The sequence below is a fragment of the Pyxicephalus adspersus genome, chromosome 2 (assembly GCF_032062135.1).
Source record: "Pyxicephalus adspersus chromosome 2, UCB_Pads_2.0, whole genome shotgun sequence".
Classification (NCBI taxonomy): Eukaryota; Metazoa; Chordata; class Amphibia; order Anura; family Pyxicephalidae; genus Pyxicephalus; species Pyxicephalus adspersus.
In genome coordinates, this window is record NC_092859.1 from 138,893,337 (window position 1) to 138,913,525 (window position 20,189).

The 20,189-nt window shown below is 39.5% G+C and overlaps 1 protein-coding gene across 1 annotated transcript; it reads right to left on the minus strand.

The window, feature by feature from the left end:
• Positions 1–6,481: 6,481 nt before the first annotated feature.
• Positions 6,482–9,553, minus strand: KBTBD13 (kelch repeat and BTB domain containing 13). Its single transcript, XM_072402635.1, has one exon. The coding sequence runs from the start codon at positions 9,420–9,422 to the stop codon at positions 8,043–8,045; it is 1,380 nt and encodes a 459-aa protein (XP_072258736.1). The 5' UTR covers positions 9,423–9,553; the 3' UTR covers positions 6,482–8,042.
• Positions 9,554–20,189: the final 10,636 nt, after the last annotated feature.

A 20,189-nucleotide genomic window follows, 5' to 3' on the forward strand; every position in this document is an offset into this window, starting at 1 on the left:
TTGCTTTTTTCTTTGTAATCACTGCCAAAGGATCCTCCATTTTATTTTGGCCTAGACTAGAATTGGGCTTTAAATGATCATTCTTGTTTTTTTATTTGCCATGCGCTATGTGATTGGGGGTGAGACAAAGGTGTCTTTTGCATACATGATATTTGTTCTCTTTCTTCCACAATAAGCTGTCCTACTTGGATTAAAGACTTCTCTGATAACAAACTTATTCTCACTTTCCAGGTTGGTATTGCTTAAAACTACGTAGATAATATTGTTTTCAGTAGGTTAGAAGGCCCATAAAGCACAAAGCTTTGCAAGAAGAATCAGTATATCACTAACACTTTAGGAGACAGAATCTGAATATTTAATGGGTACCTGTGTATGTATCATTTGCAAACCCTATTTAATGTACAGTGCTGCATAATGTTGGCGCTATATAAATCCTGTTTATGAATATTATTATTAATATTGTTAATAATGATAATAATAATAATGTTCCCATGAAAGACACATGGTGATAAGGGGAAATCTTTCTAAGGGATCAGGGAATATTGTTTTGGAGGAATCTCCACTTACCACTTATTGCATCTTTGGGACCCATTATAGTTTTTCAAGTTGCATGTATGCAATATGGAGCTTTATGGGACATTACGTTTATGGAACGAATAAAGTTGAATTAGCTAATATTTGGCCTATCTTCTATTCTCTCCCCATCTACATGCTAATTAAATTATTAAAAAATCTTTCCATTTTTATTACATATCCTATTTTACAATGATGTCCACACCAGATCTCCAGGCATATCTTTGCAATGCAGGTAGATCAGGGCTGATGGGAGGGTTGTACCTAGCTTCCTGAAGTAAAATGGAAGTATAATGGTAAGCCTCCTTGATTAAATTAACTAAAAACCAGTGACCAAAGGGGCAGGTTGGGAACAGGATAAGGATAAAAAAAGGAAGAGCTAAATCTGTTTTTCTCAGCAAGGGTTCCGTCAGGGGTGGCTAGGGGTTTTTGAGCAATGAGAAAGTTTTGCTCTCAGGTCAATTTAAATTGACAAAGTGGCCAAAAAAATGCCTATAGGGGACTTGGGAACGCCAAGTGACTACACGGCATCCAGTATCCCCAAGGGATGCCCCTTGACCAATCATCAGCATGAATCTGCTTTTATAATGGTAGTGGTTAGAATCAAAAAGCAAGCCAATGGAAATGGCAGAACCTCCGGGTCCTTATAAAAAGAGAAGGTTGAAGATAACAGTTACAATAAATACCCACAGAGATATATAATTATCATTTTTGGGATCTCATCTATTATAATACACAAAACAATTTCTGAATAAACTGATAACTGCTTTTTCATCCCTAATTTTGCTTATAAATAATAAATATGTGTTTATAAATAAAAAATACAAATAATTACCAAATACAAGCATTGAGAGGTTTGGCCAATAAAATAATAAATACATAATATAGAGGTCATCATACATCAAACCAGAAAGTGGGACAACTAAGGGCAGAGGGATTTGATTTCCAAAAAAAGAACAGTCCTTCTGTCTGAGGGACATTTGGAAGCTATGAATATACCAACCACCACTATGGTCCATTTTCCAGGCCAATTTGTCCCACCAGGGTTCCTCCAGAGGTTCCTAGGGGTTCCTTGAGGACCTCTCAGATGAGTTTAGCTCACACCAGTGATCTTTTTGGCTATCTGTAAGCCTGGCAATGTAAGAGGCATTCTTCCCCCTGACCACCATGTTAACATACTGTGAGCTCTGGATATAGTAATTATAGCAGAGGTGCCCTAAAACCTGAAAGTTTACTTTTAAAGGGTTCCCCCAAAATGAAAAGGTTGATATAAGCTGTTCTAGCAATAAGCCCTTTCCTCTTTCGGAGTGATTAGTAGGACGTGGAGGAGTGGGAAGGTGGTGTTTATATGTAGTTATGGCTTTGCCTTCATTTGTATGTGTGTGCTTTAGTGACGGCGTATGTTTCTACATTCATGTTAGCAATCCAATCTCTGTTTCTGAGTGTCTGTGTATTTAACCATGTCAGTCTGTGAATGTGGCAGAACACAAAGCAATTACCCGGCTATATAAATTTAGCAATTTCCATTTATCCATCATTAATCACTGGAACAAGTAGCAGCAGATGTGGGTCCTGCACTGAGACCTATGCTGTTAATGACTTTTGGACTGAGAGCAACAAAGCAGAGCGGCTTTGAGAGAGGACAAAGTATGTAAATGTTTATATGATTTAAGTGTTTCTCATAAGCAGCCCTTAAAATAGAGCGGTGATAGGGTGGGCGTACCATCAGCCTTTGTTTGAATAGCTGGAGGCAGAAAGTGATGGGCCAAAAAGCCTGTGAGGTGTTCCGTTCTCTAAGTTGGTTCTCAATGTTCTACAACCATTTTCAGGCCTGGCCAATGCATAATGGAGATGGAGTTGCCATCTTTTCTGGAGAAAAAAATGGGCAAAGTCAACTAACTTGAGGATTCATAAAGAGCTCTATTTATAAAGCAGTGAATTTGACATTTTCTGAACCATTCGCTGGTGGAGAATCTTTCAGGTTTATGTGCTTCAATTAAATTATTGATTCTCTACCAGAGAATGTTTCAGATAAAGTGGAACTTTTATTAAAATAAAAAAATGAAACCTTCCTCAAAACCCCCAATTCCTCCTCAACTGGCTTCAATTTGGTCCCATGCTATCCTGGATTCTTTCTATGTCCTGAAGTGGAGATATTGCCAGGTTCGCCCAATTATTCCTTCAGCTTACATCACCCTTTCCTACACTGCACAGACACATGATCCAGTGATGTTTCCTCCTGTAAATGTAAAAAAAAGTGCTGATAATTGCAGGAAAAGTCCTTCTGCTCATGTTTGAGATTGGGCATGCGCAGAAGGAACAATCCGAAGCCTCCTTGGATACATGACAAAGGAACCCCCGGAGGCTCTGGGCTTCCCATTCAGTATTTACTGCCACAGCAGTAATGGACTGACCTTCACTTCCTTTCTTAAAAGTTAGGTATTTAGAAAAAAAAAACAAACACATTTTTGTTTTATATAAAAGGGTTGATATAAAGGGGCTTAATGTAAAACGGTTATCTACCCTTTTATACAAACTAAAAAAACCTGGAGATAGGTCAGCTTTAATGTCACATGCTTTATAGATAGACCCTCAAGTTAGTAAAACAGGAAGTATCAAGCCTTTACCCCAAAGCTAAACATCAGTATAAGCAAATATTGTTATAAAAATACAAAATGAATGTGTATTCTTACCTAGATCTTGGTGCACCATGTGTATTTGTACAAGATCTGTTGAATAATCTAGTGTAGGGAATTTTGAGTTTAGTTCCTCTTTAAAATACAAACCTTGTTTTTTCTGTATTCTAATATATCTCTTTGCAATGTTGTGGCAGAGGTTCATTGTATTAGAATGAAAAAACATAAAAATGAAAAATATGGATGAAATGTTTGCTTGAAAACAATTTTCCTTGCCAACATTCACACTTTTAATAGATCAAACCATTTTTAAATATTCTTGGAAATCCAGACATTTGTTGTCTGGCAAAACAGATTATCTAAAACCTCAAGAACAAAAATATAAAATTTAACAGTTTACCAGTCCGTAGATGTGGTGAATGCATTTATTTTTTTTTCTTTATTTATACTTGGTGATCCAGCCAGTCACAACTTCCCGTCCTAGGGTGACTACAAGAATCTGTGGTATTGTATCTTGTGATATTTGGGAAGACCAGGATCAGTGCATTAGGTTCAGTCCAAACAGTGTTGTTTATTAAACAAAATTGCTACATCCAGCTTACAGGAAAAGAATATTTGCTTTTTTCTTCAGTAGTACGATAACAGAACATATACAATTTCTGAAGAAATAAAATCCCAAACTGGCACTCTTCTTCCCAAACTCAGGGGTTGTAGAATCTGCTACAGGGGTGCTCTTTGCCCCAGGCCTACCACTAGGCCTGTCTTTCTGAACCACACCTGGTCCCAGGCTCCAACTCTATCCACCAGTCTGTACTGGCAATTCTTTTCCATTGGGATTTGGTAGGTGCTACACAGCCATCTCCAAATCCTGGCCTGCTACAAGGAAGGAGAGTCTTGCCCAAACATTCCTTCCAGGACTCTCCGGGCCTGGATCCCAAATAAACAGCTGCAAATCAACATCTTTATCCAGGCCCTTTAATTCCTCTCCCAGGTAAAATAAAGAAGTTTGCTGCCAAATACCCACCAAACCTGGTCTTGCATACTGCACAATACTACACTATGCAAAAGATGAAGCTGATAAAGAGTTGAGCAGGACTACAGAAACTTCTCTTCTTCCTAACCCAGATGGTAGGGTTTGGCAGATATTCTAAGCAAAATCTAAGCAAAATGCAGAAGAAGTTATAGAGGACTTCTTTTGTGACTTATCAAACAGATGTAGTCAAATACTTTTTCTTTAACAAACCAAAAGGCCAAATAGGAGAAGTTTATTGTTAGGGTATGGAATTGTTACGTAGCCTGATCCTTCCATATTCAAATGTTTGTCTGGTGCAACCAGTCACTGTGCCAGTAATATATATGGAAAGAACTAAAAGCGGAACAAAAATTTCACGGGTGTGGCATGGATGATGTGCACAGGGGTTACATTTTCCCCGGCATCTAGGTATTTTCCTGGACCTGCTGGGAACAGAGCCGGGCTCTATAATGCATGGCACATGTGAAGTGTAGACCAAAAAAAAAAACAATCACCAGAAACCAGGAAAAGGTTTGTGACAAAAAAGATTTTGCATATGTCCTCTGCCGAAAAGCTCTAATTTCGGGTGCCATTTTTTAAATTCCGCTTTACAGTAGGAGCACAGTAAAACACCAGAGGTTAAAGAAACTCCAACTCCACCTCCTCAGTTGAACTGCAGTCCTTGTGCCAACAAAGGGCATGAAGGTAAGAGGTTAGGATGGAGTGACAGAGAGATGCTCATAAATCTGCTTCTTCTTACCTGTCAAGGAAACGGCCAGGGCCAGTACATGTTACATGTTACAACTAAAAAGAAAAATGAGGTTTCCTGCCTCTAGACAGGGCTGTGCTAAGAGTTGTTTAATCTTTGGATTGGGTGGACAGAATTGCAAATCCTTAGGCATGTAAGGATTATATTCATGCAGCTGTTTGCCCGGCATTCAGCTTTAAAAAAAATGTTAATATGTCCTCAATTATTTGATGTCTCAAAAATATCTGATTCCTGTACTAACTTTTACCAAACCTCTAAACTATTCTGATAAATTATGTTCGGTCCGTTTGATCTCTGCACATAAAGCTGTGTGGTCTGTGAGATGTGAAACAGTTTGGGAATCCAGGCAATCAAGATTCCTGAATTGCATATTTTCCTGCAGACAAAACAAACCTCAGAGTATAGTTATAAAGAAGTGAAAGTAACATTTACCAAATATTCACTGTAGGACAATTTTTAGGTGCATGTGTTTTAAAATACTGGGAATGTATGGTTTATGTCACACTGTGACATAGTTATATGTTCACTGCTTTATATATACTGTATATTATTATTAATACCTGATAATAATTAGGGATGAGCCAGTGAGAATATTAAGTTCGATCTCACGGTGAATCGGGCCTTTCTCGCTTACCGAAAATGTAAGCGAGAACGGCCTTCTGATTCGCCGAGAGGTCGAGCTCTCACCAAACAGGTGGATTTCCAGGACTGCATCATGCGTATCATTTGTAAGAGATACTTATATTACAATGGCAGGAGGTTCTCTTTTGCCAGGCATCTTCTCAATGATTGAGGCTGCGGCTGCATTCATTCAGAAGAGTGTACGATCCCCGGGGTACTAGATGTTAATTAACCCCCAGTGCCCGGGATCACGCGAACAGGAGGATTTCCTGAGCCGCATCATGCAGCCCTGGAAATCCTCTGCGATCCCCTGGCACTAGAGGTAAATTAACGTCTAGTGCCCTGGGGATCACAAACGGGGAGATTCCCAGGGCTGAATGCAGCTCTGGGAATCCTCCTGTTTTAATTTCCCCTTCCGATGGTTTCGCAAAATCAGTTCGCCTAAATTTCGCAGAACCATTGGAAGTTCGAGGAAATTTTTCCGAGGCATTCTCGCTCATCCCTAATAATAATATATTTGAAACACAAAGATTGTATATTGATAAAAAATGAACACCAAATGGATAATGTTTAAGCTTAAAAAATTGTAATAATTTAGAAAGACTTACAAAGGTAAATGTACATTTACATAAATTGTTGCATTCTCTGGATTACCGAAGTAAGGCTGGATTCACACCATTACCCACTTTCAGATTCCATGAAGTACAGGTGACATCAACGCTGTACCCTGGACACTCAAATCCTGTAGGAATGACCCTTCTCCCAGGTTCTCAGGACACAGCACTGACTTCAATTCTAAAACCCAATAGAAGGTAAGTGATTGTTACATTATTCTTTAATGCATACTTCTTTTTTAAGGGAGGCAGGGGGCTGGCGGGAAAGTGGGCCTTACATTTGCATGGTACATCCACCTTTTTTTCTTACCAATAGTCCTGCATTGTGAGGATGCCAGTGGCTCAGCCACAACCTGGAGGTCGGATGGCACAGGAGCCGCTCGGCCCATGGGGGGAACAATGGAATCCGGTAAGATAACTTACTCTTACATGCCGCCTAGACCTACAGTAAATGAGCATTTAACTTTTATCAGCACAATAGACGCCCAACTGCAAGAAAGTTTTAACTGGAGTTCAACTCATTATTCTAACTGAAAGCGCCACTGGCAACACCCATTAGAGTAAGTAATCTATGAGTAATAGTGGTCCAGTGAGTCTGACAATATATCATCGCTTAATTAATGCCATTTCACCCTGTTTCCTGTATAAGGAAGCAATTTAACTCACTGATCAGTGAACAAGATGCAAGTGATAGATTCTGGGATACTCTGTTATAGTCTTCCATTTGGTTGCCCACAATACGCCTAAAAGAAGAAGCTTTAAAGAGTCAAAAAACATTTTAATGAATATATTTCATTAAATTCCCAACATAAATATTATACTTAGTTACATATTATTATTTACACAAAGATTTTCAGCAGCAGTAATAGTGAAGTTTGTACTTTTTCTTTCCTGCTATTACATCATTCACATTTGTATTACATTTGTCTTTACTTATTAACCCAATGCAAAGAGCAGTGGTGTGCAGTAACTCAAAGCAACCTTATCAGCTTTCATGAATCTTCCTACACGTAGCTGAAGAACTTTTTTTTAATAATTTTTGTTATGTGTTATCACTCACCACTGTTCTATATAAATTATTAGATCTTAAGTAAACAATTGGGTACAATCAGAATGAACTTTCTTGTAAAGATCTTTCAACAAACATGCACACTTTGATCTCCTAAACATGTATGTCTATGTTTCATTTGAATACAACAAATGATGAGTGTGCTTAAAATACAATTATGGTAAATAAAACTGGCCGTGCAAGAGTTGCAAATAGAAAAGGCATTTCTTGCAGTGCTCAAGTACTATGTACATAACAATATGTTAGAGTGCAGGGTTGCCCATATAACTCGTAATGATGATGGAAACTTTCATATTACAGGTTTTTCAACTTTCTCACAGTACCCATGTGTAATTTAAACATTTGCAAGTAACTAGGGAGTATTTCAACCATGCACTTACCATCATTGCTTTCAATTTTTATCAAACAACAACAAAATTTGAGCTTCTTCCTCAAAGTAATATATGCTGTTATCTGATGATAGTATTATGAAACAGAAGTGAGAGTATGATGGATTATTCCTAAACTGCTTCTAAAAGATTGATGATTATATCCATGCACCATGAAATTGTGAACATGTGAACCTTATATTTCACTGCTCCTATACCACCTACATTATGGGAGTGCAGCTCCAGCAATGGTTACTGAATGTGTTGATAGTGATGGTCATTAGTAAAACTCACTTTCAGTAAATAATTTGAAAGCAACCAGAATTGAAATTTGTCCAAAAAATCTACCCAACTCCATCCATTCCTAGATACCTCCATGGTTATAGGAAACTCTGATGAGGATTCTTGTATAGTTTACGAGCCATTTGCTTTGTCTTTGTGGGTAATCTCAGGAAAAATGTGTGCAGAGATCCTCCTTTGTTAAATCCAGTCTTCTCTCCGATGGGCTTCCAGGTGTGAGTGTCTACTCTATAAAGCAAAGTCAAGACTCTGTTCAAGGTAAAGACCGTGTCCCCCCGGATGACAGCAGTAAAAAGGGCTCCCTTGCTGTTTACATACTGACCAGACAGAGTTGTCCACTGCTGTGTGCTCAAATTATAATTTTCAATGGCACAGCGTAAAAAGTCATCAGATGGACCATTCCTCATTATGTAGAGATTGTCTCTGTGCCCTACTATGCAATGGCCGTAGCTCTGCATCCGCCTGATTGAAGATATAGGAATCAGTTCATCTTGAGTGGTATCATATTCATAAATGATAGTTGTTTCTTGTGGTTTCCAGAGACAAATGAAGATCCTGCCCATGGCTTTTGTGGCAGGGGGACCTGCTACAGGCTGTGGGAGCTCTTTGCCAAAAGTCCACATTTGGGAAGAGAGAGAATATTTCTCCACACAAGCCACGGGAACTCTCTCATATTCACCACCAAAGGCGTATAGATGTGCTTCATGTCCAATGAGCGTCACCTCATATCGCAGCTGATGTGGACATGCAAACTCACTCCAGCAATGTTGGTCAGCATCATAACAGAAGCTTTTCTCCACCACCTGTTTGTTTGCCCCTCGAGCACCCCCTACAATGAAAACCTTGTTGTTCAATGTGGTAACACCAGCTAAAAAAGTGCTTGTTTCATCTGGAATGCAGCCTAAGCTTTGCCATTGGTTCCCCTCTTCATCTAAAAAGCACATTGTTCTGGAGGCATCCTCAAGGAACTCTATGGTTGGGGTATGGGCACCTACTGCAACAAAGGAGCTTGGGGTGAGGGAGTCTATGTAATGAACAAGATCAGGGGGCAAGCAATTAATATCATCTTCCAGCAGCTCATAAATGTCTTTAATGTACAAGGCCGAAGCATGAAACAAATCTAGAAGTCCGTAGGTGGCAGCAGCTTGATACATCACCAGGCAGTTGTCAGAGTCAATCAGATTGACCAAGTGCTTAGTAAGGAGCTCGACTTGAAGAAAGGACGCACACTCCACGGCTTGCAGGATCTCTTCACAACTCAAGAGAGGCCTTTCTCCTTCTAGAACCCTCAGAGTTATCAGAAAACCCATGGCACCCAAGTTTCGAAGCTGTATTTCATCTTGGGTACTTTCCCTCATGCCAGACTGAAAAAGGGCACGGAAATATTCACTGTGTTCCATCAGCAGGTCTTTGTCTGTGGTAAATATGGTGTCTTCCACTGTGACAGAAAGCTTGGCCATTTCCTTTTCCTTGGTAAACCATAAGAAGTATGAGTGTGTGCCACTCTTTCATTTCCTATAGATCGGGTACTGTATTTTATCTGCAGCTTGGAAGATGTAGCCTGTCACTAGCTAAAGATAGCAGTGCTCATGTGATGGTATGCACCAGGCTTAGCTAGCTGCCAAATAGTCCTGACAAGGCAGCTGCAAGTGCCAACCTTCATTAAACACAAATATCCTAGTACAGATCAGAAAACTGCTCATTCACCAAACAATTACAAAATATTTAGTGACAGTGCTATCTTCATCTGTTATCATGTTGTAAATCATCTGTACACTGGAATCATTGTTTGCTTTGTTGGTTGCTGGCAGCTTTTTTTAAAATTTGCTGCAGTAACAAAAAAAAAAATATAACGTGGTAGAAGATTCTTTTGATCAGAGGAACAAGTTTACCTCTTAGTAAAATTCTTGTTATTGGCCGTTGTTAATGGGTACATTAACAGACATCAGACAGAGTAGTGAAAAGGGAGGACGAGACAATGATGCCCGCAGGCAATTAGGATTCTACCCACAGCACCAAAACCCGATCATGACCAATCATTCCATGGCATGTGATGGCATTGTCAACAAGTTGCCAACAATTACGGCATAAAACATTAAAGCTGAGCTGTAGTAACCCCCAAAAGTTATACTTAGATTTCTAACCCTATGTTGTAAATTCTATTAATTCCTTGTAAAATCCAAAACTTAGCATTTTAATCACTTGTAGTTTTCAGAATTGACAGCCCAGGCAGGGAAGCAGTGGAAGGCATTGGGCAATGGTATAGGGGTCCTTTTTGGAACATTTGCCCCCAAGCTCCTGTTTTGGTGACTAAAATGATGGAAAAACCTGAGAGCAGTTCTAATATTTCACACAATGTCCAAAATCAACAAAAAACTTTTATCTAGATTGATTTCACTGTTTTTTATTATGTTCTTTAAAGTTGAATTAAATTTAAAAAAGTAAAAAATGATGGCAGGAAGTTTTTTTATTGCAGAAGAGACAGGTTATGTGTTACATTGCAATAAAATAAACTTACTTGTCTTTTCACATTTTTTGCTTTGAATTCACCTATTCTTGCTCTTTCGCTGAACCTTCCTCACCTGATTTTCTTGCAGGTTTAGGATCTTTGGCAATCCTGACTGGCCAGGCCAAAATACTTCCAAGCAGCCAACTATGCATGCACAGCGTAATGTACATTACAGAAAGGGCTGTGAACTGGTGGGGAAATTTGTTTTACTGCAAAAGAGACAAAGTTCATCTCTTCGCCAAAAAGAAACCTTCCCGCTCACAATTTTTAAGTTCTGCTTTAAATAAATAGAATACTAGCTTGGCTCTTATGTTCCATAAATCATACTGTAAAAGAAGAATGAGAATCTTAAAATTAATAAGCCCCAGCAGCTGACTATTCATCATTGCTGTCCAACCAGCCTATATCTCATAGTTAGAATAACATCCCATGCAGTGCCTTTGATTCAGCCACCAAGGTCATACATTTCCTTGCTGGATCCCCTTTAGCACAGTGAAACCTCATAGCATAAATACAGGAGGAGCTGACAGACTTCAAACCTCCACAAACAGTTTGTGAAGTTTCTGTTACTGTGTTTCCCTGTGTCAGATAACTATATATCACATCACTCGGGGCTATCATGCAATTGTAGATTGCTGCATCCAAAGCTGGGATAGGTCACCATCTGGTTTCTATTACAAGCATGGGGATCTGTGTGCCCATAAGGAGTTAAAGAGAATAATGTCAGTGATTCTGTGGGTTTCCCAGGCTTGTCTATTCTCATACAAACAAATATATCCATGAACAGCATATCCCCATTCTCATCCAATGTTTTAGGTTCTTGCTTGTTGTCCTTCTAAGAATAACATTTTGCTGGTTTAAGGCAGCTCCAAAACTGGGGCACGAAAATGACCCAGCATTGTGCAAATGAAAACCAAACATGGACTAAAATTAGGGTGTTGTCTAACAAGATTATGAATGATGGCTATTCACTAATACTATTGGTGCAGTGCAAACCATTCCTTGGTGTAATAGGTGTCTTTTTAGGATTTATAGTGAAATTTATATGGTTGATCCCTAGTTATAAGAACCAAGCAATCATTCCATAGCTGCAGTGGTAATATGCTAATCACTAATGGTAATCAATTGCTAGCTGTAGTGAATTAAAAAGAAAAGGTATAAGGGATGGGGTTTTTTAGCCCAAGAGGGAAAACTTTTTTAAAAAGTTTGTCTTACTTGGTGATGTAGAATTGATGGAGATATATATGCTTCTTAGTAGTAATCCAGGTCAGCATGGAGAACAGCGAGGCAGCATATTCTGTATGGGAGCAAGGAAAACATAAGAAGAAAAGGAGCTATCTTAATGACAGTCCCGCCATAAATCCGCAAGGAGAAAGCGTTCCGATGGTACAATGGCGTATGGCTCGATGATACCACCCTTGCGGTAAAATAAGACAAACTTTTTTTATTATATTTTAGCTACTCCTTGTTGTGCTAAACAATACTCTTAACATTACTAAAAATAATCCTTATTACATTTACCTTAATAGGACTTCCAATGGCTTTACATCCAAATTATTCTTCATCAAGCTAAGCTCCCTCCTTAAAGAGGAAGGAAACTCAAAAGCGCTCAAACCAAAAAAATACACTTACCTTCAATCCTGCAGAGCAGTCGATCGGTCGTGAGGTTTCTTCTATCCCACATTGCCCTGGTGTCCGTCTTCGAGCCAGTGCCCCAGGCGCCGCCATCTTCTCCTCTTCTTGTGGGTTCTACTTCCAATGTCACCCGATGCAGGTGCAAGATCAGTTGATGTAGTTTGGGGAAAAAAAACTTGCCAATCTTTCAGCGCATGCGCGAGATCGGCATTTTTTTCCCTTTTGATGAAAGGTGCTCCAGCATGCGCAGAAAGAGCACCCAAGAGCCTCCTGGGATGCGTAAGGTAGGTATTCCAGGAGGCTTTACGCTCCTATTCATAAAAGTTGTCCACCTTTTTATGTAAAGTGAAAATTCTGAGTTTAGGTACGCTTTAAGTAAGTCTCTTTTACTTATCTTATCTTATATTGTTACTAAGAGATGTTCTGACTTCCCAATAAAATATAATGTATAGCCCCTCTCTTATTTACCTATTCATTTATTTATTAACTTACCAGACTGATAATCAACAGTGTTTGCACTTTCATCACCTACCATAGACGAAATGTAGGTTTAAACTAACATTTAAATATTTCCATAAATATATATATATATATATATATATATATATATATAATTTACATGACATAATCTTATTCCTCCTGGCAAATCTAATTCTTTTTTTCATATTCATTTTTTCACTAGCTATGTTCTACTATGTTCTTGCTTTAATACCCCCGAGGAAGCCAAAGAGCGAAACGCGTAGGGTTAAAAAGCTGTGCAGGAAAAAAAGTGATAATACTTGCTAACTGTGTCAGTCAGAGACTTATCTGTCTAGACGCTTGTCATCACGAGAAATGGGACAAGGCTCCATTTAAAATATTGATTGTATATGCATTGCCAAGTTTATTTGTATTAAGAATATACGTGTTATTTTTGTCCCCAAAAAAACCCATTCCTTGTTCCTTTTCTTTTTAATTCTATATGAATGTCTAAGGGGTCAGGCCACCAACCATTATTCCAGGCAAGAGTATATTTTGTTTTAATCTTTTGCTTCTTTGTCCTCATCTCTTATTATATTGTTATGCTAGGCTGTAGCAGTAGTTGCCGATACCCTAAAATGTTGGATACCTAGGCAATTACCCAGTTTGCCATAACCTAAAACCACTTCTGAAAACTTGTCCTATATCACTCGCCACTGATTTTACACTTGGACAAACTAGGCTGTATTTACTACAAAGGCATGCGATGATCCATTACAAACACATTCATGACCCAGTTTGGGTCCTGACCCATAGTTTAGGAAGCATTGCCCTAGAGGCTACTCTACAATAATAAAAATACACCAGAGGAAACTTGTAATATTGTGAGTCATTCTAAAAATATGTTCTCACTGATATTACAACAAAGTGCTCATTTCAAAATGCTCTAAAATTGTCATTAAAGGGGGTCATATACAAGGGCATTGCTTTCATTGTTTGGTCAACACACAAATGCGGATCAGCAAATTGCTTTTGTTTAGCACTATAGATAGCAGTATAGAGCAGTGGTCACCAACCGGTGATCCGCAAGAAAATTTTGGTGGTCCCGCAGCTCTGGCCAGTGAACCCCCCAGCAGGGTCAGGGAAAGGACCTCGCTGGGGGGGAGCACATGCCAGAGCCGCGGACCACGTCTCCCGTACTGATTGTAGGCTCAGCGCGGTGGGCAGGTTGTGTCTCTGGCTCAGACCTGCAATGGGAGAGTGTGCGGGTTCTGGCATCCTGACGTCACTCTGGGGGAAGTTTGTTCCCCTTTTAGTGGCACACAGCTCCCCACACATGCGCAGTCTGGAGTTCGTGCATTAAGAATCTGTAGGTCCAAAAAGGTGGTTCTATACAACTACATGCGACTGCCTTTGAATGAAAGGGGCTACATTTGACAAGAAGCCAACATGCCTCTCATCCCTAAATATAATACATACACATATATTATATACCAGCTGTTATACAAAACCCTGATCGTGTAAAATATCATCATATTACTGGAAAACAACCAATTTAAAACAAATGCGTGAATGCATTATTTGCACAGTAAGATTGCAATGGACCTGAGCTTATGAGATAAAATGAGTTCTTAATTTAGCTCTGAGAAGTGGAAGCTCGACATTCCAAGTTAGTGATAGGTCATTCAGCAAGAGAGAGGTCATGGGAATTATCATTTGCTTGCCATAATATTGCATGGTTGTTTAGATTTAGTAAAGCATGGAAGTATAATAAAAACATATTTAGGATTTGCAGCATGCATAAAGGACATCTGAGTTCCCTAAACAAATTCCCAACCAATTTTTACTTTAAAAGCTTGTTTAGTATTCATATTAATATTAAACAGGATTTAGTAAGCGACAACGTATTACACAGCGCTGTACATTAAATAGAGGTTGCAAATGACAGAGGAATACAGACAGTGGCACAGGATTGGGAGAGGACCCTGTCCCGAAGAGCTTACAATCTAGGAGGTGCATATAGTAAACATATATAGAGCTCACTCAAATTGGCAGTGAGGTTGCAGTAAGTATATTTTTAAAACATTCTTTATTTAGAAATATAAATTACAAAATACAAGCAAAACATGAAAGCAATATATTACAGATATTATAGATAAGTAATACAAAATAAGTAGAAAACATTAAAAAAGAAATTTTTTTATATGAACAATGAGCAGTATCTAATAAGATTCTTACACACATAAGAAGTGGAACTAATTTCCAGGGGGATATGAACATCAACATAGATTAAAACTTCCAATATTTATATGTATCTTGAAATAATACTGAAACACAAGGGTAGGGAAAGAGAAGGGAAGGATGAGAAAAAAAAACAATTATACTTGTAGGGAGGGGCCCAGGTGGTCTCTGTGAGAAGCAGAATTCAGACCAATAGAACCAAGTGTTAAAAAATGTTTAAAAAATTCTATGAGATCTCCTCTGGCGAGAAGATCAAATCTTCCATTCTGTGGATCTCATTAACTCGCCGAAGCCACAGCCGCAACGAAGTGGGGGAGGGGGGGGGTCTCGGTTTTCCACCAATACACAGTGATACAGGATGAGGCTGCCACTAACAGGTATCTAATCACTGAAGTTTTGTAAGTTTTAGCTGGGAAGGAGTTGTGCTGAAGGAGAAAAAATGCTGGATCGCTTGGTATGTGTATCTCTGTCATCTGTTGGGTTATCCACCGGACTGTATCCCAGAACGGGCGTAATAAAAGACACTCCCAAAATTTATGTAGCAAAGTACCCATAGCTACTGAGCATCTCCAACACTTATCATATTCATTCGGGATGTATTGATGCAGCTTAACCGGGGTGAGATACCGGTACCATCTAGACAGTAATTTATAACTGAATTCTTGGTATCTACTGCTAGTGGAGGCTTTGTGACACCAGAGTAAGATCAATTCTTTCTGGGCCAATGTGAATCTCACCCCCAGATCCTCCTCCCAGGATGCAAGGTAAGAGGGAGATGAGCTTAATAATGAGTCCAGGAGCGAGTTGTAAATTAAAAATAAAATGTGTCTCACCGCCCCTGTCCCCTCACAGAGCTTCTCGAAGGTTACTGTTTTCTGGAACTTATCACTGGGATGTAAAGATCGTAGGAAGTGGAGTAGTTGCATGGATCTCCAGGGATTTAGGTCCAAAGACTGAAAGCTCGGGTCACCTCTGCCTATCCAATCTCCCTATCTAAGGAAATGCTGAGCGCTACAAATATTGGATGAAATTAAAAACAGGAAAACGGGGTCCTCCATCCCTGGCGGGAAAAGTGGGTTGCCCAAAATTGGTAATAAAGGTGAGGGCGAAGGTGATAAATCCCATTTGCCTAAGTATCTGAGGCATAACTCCCAAATGCTCCCTATTGTGGGTTTTGTTTTCATATCTGGAGTCGGCAGTCTAGGGAGCCAAGGAGTAAAATGTAATGAGTACGGCAGAAGAACTGTTCCAATTCCACCCATTGTTTAATGTGACTATGTCTACACCAGTCAACCACTCTGGATAGATGTGCAGAGACATTATATTTGAAAAAGTTTGGTACTCCCAATCCTCCTACCATTCTAAGACGCATCAATATTGTCCTACTTAGTCTTGGTGACCTATTTTGCCAAATAAATTTGAAAACCCTGGAAGACAAGGCTCAAAAAAAGAGCTATGTATATGCATCAGAAGAGTTTGAAATAGGAGGTTGCAGTGTGTTTGCCGCTTCCTTGAACCAGAAAATGCTGCCACAGCTCCCTATAGGGAGTAATGGGGACTTCATTGAACAGTACTAGCACTGCTCACTACAATACTGTTCACTGTTTTTACATCTTACATAGCAGAGCAAATGACCAGAATCAGGTAGCTCTGTCTTCTGTCATAGCCCACCCTCTATGGGAAGCTTAAATAAATAGAACAAATATATTCTCTCCATATACACCACTGATTGGATGTGGTATAATGATTTTGGATCTTTTTCTAATAGCCTTACCTTATCATTCTTTTCCTTGAAGAAAGAAATGGATCAGAACCACAATTATTCAATGTATGGCACTCTGACTTCTCCTATGCAACCAGCCTAAAGGTTCTTGGCCTTTGCTGAACAAGCCGAAGAAATAAGGATGGCATGGTGCTGAGCATTTTTGCCTTTGGGGCACTACAGTCCCAGGTTCCAACTTTAACCAGGAAACCATCTTGTATGTTCTCTGCGTGTTTGCATGCATTTCCTATGGGAATTCTGGTTTACTCACAAACACTGGTAGGGTAATTGGTTTCTTCACAAAAAAATGGCCTTAGACTGTGTCAATGACATAGAACTATGGTTAGATTGTGAACCCCCACTGGGGGACGAATGGTGACAATACCATAGACTTTGGAAAGCGTTTTGTCAGTCATTCTCAAACTGATTCCTCAAACTGATTGATCTCCAGTTTTATGATGCCTGTATAAATCTGGGGCCAACACCACCAATTAGGGCCACTTGCATGATGCTTTTTGCAGATGTCTATAGAGGTATTATTCTAGCTAAGAGGAAAACAATTTCCACTGACCCTCAATAACTTGGTTTTGGTAGGGGTTCCCTAAAACATGAAAATCAAGTTTAGGGTTCCTCAGGGGAGGGAAGGCTGAGGAAGGCTGTGCTATATAGAATGTCAGCACTATATAATATAAGATATATAAAGATGTAATAATAAAGAAACCATCTATGTTTGTGTGACGTGGAATGAACAACAGAGGCATATCTAGCTTCCTATAAAAATTTGGCCCTTTATCCCCCCAACTATACCCAGCTAGGGAGGTTTGCCAGTGACTGTGAAGGAAAGGGAAGATGCCATTGTCTCTTTTGTGCCAAATATTCCTTCTCTGTTCTATATCTCTGACCCAGTTCTCACTTCCCATCACACTCTGTGTCCGCCCAGTGACACGCTGAAATTTGTGCTTTTTTTCCTTTATTTGCACCTGGTAATCCTGCAAAAAGTATACTGTTCCAGGGTGACAACACTCACTCCACAGTACCTATGGAGGAAGCCAAGGTTGTCACCGTAGGACAGGACTACAAACACATATAGCTCTTGTTATCTCCTTTATATGGGGAGGATCTGTAGTTTAGAGACGATAACATTGAAGTAAAATAACATTGTCTAATATATCAGTTTAATCGACAGGAATTTACAAGGACATTGCACTTCTTGCTGGACCAACAAGTTTTTCCTGCACAAACAGATATTGGTACTGTCCTGAAATATAATTCAGCCATCTAAGGACTGATAAGCTGCAATATAATAAATGTTTGGCCTTGGGTTTTGATATGCTTTCATTTTATATAATCCATTGCTGTCCGGTTATCCAATGCCTTGTAAAAGGATTGCAGCCTTATGTGGTATGATGTGCTGTGCAACCTCCTTCTCATGCTCCAATTTTTTAAGTAGAGCTGAGTGGTACCCAGTATTAAAAACTCCCGTCCTTCACTTCTGTAGGCGCAGAAAATAATTTAAAAATTAGGATGCCGGAATTTATATAGGATTTCACTGGAGGGTCTGCTGAATGAAGGTGTTAAAATAAAACAAATATAACATTTTTGCAGGCCGAAGGTAAAGCTCCCTATGCTACAAATTTGCAGCCGCTAACCAGAAACAAAAATCTTTCTCCCAGGCAGACATATATGCTAGCAATGACGTAGCGAGCCATGAATGTGCTGCTTTGATTTTCCTTTGTATATAATCTCTGGCAGTCTCTGTATATATAAATCAGGGATCTATGTATACTTAGATTAGCAGTTCTGTGTAAGGAGGATAAGGACCAGATTTGAGGGATTTCCTGATGTGATTGTGCAGGAAGCCGCACTCATTCATTATGTACAATTTACTTTTATCTTTCTTTAGCGTGAGCCACATATGTCCAGCTTTTTGGATATTGCTAGTATTAACTATTTAGGACATCCATATGTGCAGATTTACAGACGGTAAATGTTCATTAATTTCAGGACTTTGCAGCACCATATTATACTGAATAATCAAGTCTGTGTCCCCATTTAATCACATAATAATGGGAAACTCCAAGCAGTCCTTCAAGCCATGGTGGGAGGGTGAACGTAGTTCAGAAGGGACAGGCCCCCTTATTTCTGTGTAGCTTTGAAGTTTTCACAATAATAAGATCATTCATGAATCAATTTAAAAAAAATTCTTTGTTCAATCAGTTTTCCATCAATATTATGGTCAAGTATGATTCTGAATTAATCTATAAGGAGGCCAAACCTTTATGGCCACTAGGCCATTTATGGGGTGAGTGGGAGCAGACTAGGCCGGACTCTGAGACCCGCCCTAATGGCTCCACCCACCACCAGGGAACACCCCTGAAGTGAAATCCCTCTCAGAAGAGATTTCCCTTCAGAGAGTTTTCCCTATTTACCGCAGCGGCGGAAGAATCAATGCTGCCCGCGATAAATAGGGGAGCCACAGTAAGGAGCTCTGGCAGCTCTAGGTCCGATAGTTCCTAACGTCCCCTGGCCGATCTGGGTGCAGAGAGACCCGATTTTACCACAAGTTACTTAAAACCTCTACTTCTAAACTCTAGTTGCTTGGCTGTCAAGCTCATCCAGTGGTGCTTAAAGCGGACCTAAACTAAAATTTTTACCCTACATTAAAGGGTAGACAACTCTTAGCTAAAATTACCTTCTTTTTGAAGGGGGGGAAGGGGTAAAAAACAGAAATTTTTTTCCCCTGTTGGAGCAAAATATACCAGGCTTTTTTTTGCCTTCCTCTGGATCAACTATGTCCTTAGGGTTTTTTTTATCTTGGATATGATTAGTATGGGGGTTGAACTTGATGGACTTATGTCTTTTTTTTAACCTGACTAACTATGTAACTATGTAACTATGGGTACAACCATTGGGAGTCCCCATCATGTTTCTCACTTCCATAGACTTAAACAGGACTCCGGCTAAGTTTTTAGGCATTTTATATATGCTTAAAAGGCGTTTGAAAGCATTTGTAAAGAAAGAATTACAAACAAATGGCATGTTTCCATTTTATTTACCCCGCCAGGTCCAATGCAAAACAACTGCACCAGAAAAACACCTAAAACATTTGCCATGCATTTGCTAAGTTGGAAAACTATTTTAACCACCCTGGGATCGGCCAGGGGGCATTAGGCCACAACGAACTACCGACTAGGCCGTATCTGGCCTAAAGGCCGGAGTTCGGCGACCCTTGGTCTAACAGATTATTGCATTGCGTATGGCCACCAATAGAGGTTCCTGTGATATGTTGTGACTTTCTCTCCAAGCACTAGAGACTGACACCTTGCAGTAAGAGGAGATACAGATAGATCAGATGCAGTGGTGTATATGGAGGGGTGCAGAGAGACCTGATTTTAGCACAAGTTACTTAAAACCTCTACTTCTAAACTCTAGTTGCTTGGCTATCAAGCTCATCGAGTGGTGCTTAAAGCGGACCTAAACTAAAAATTTTACCCTACATTAAAGGGTAGACAACTCTTTTACATAAGGTAAAAAATTGCCTTCTTTTTGCGGGGGGGAAGGGGTAAAAAACAGAATTTTTTTTCCCCTGTTGGAGCAAAATATACCAGGCTTTTTTTTGCC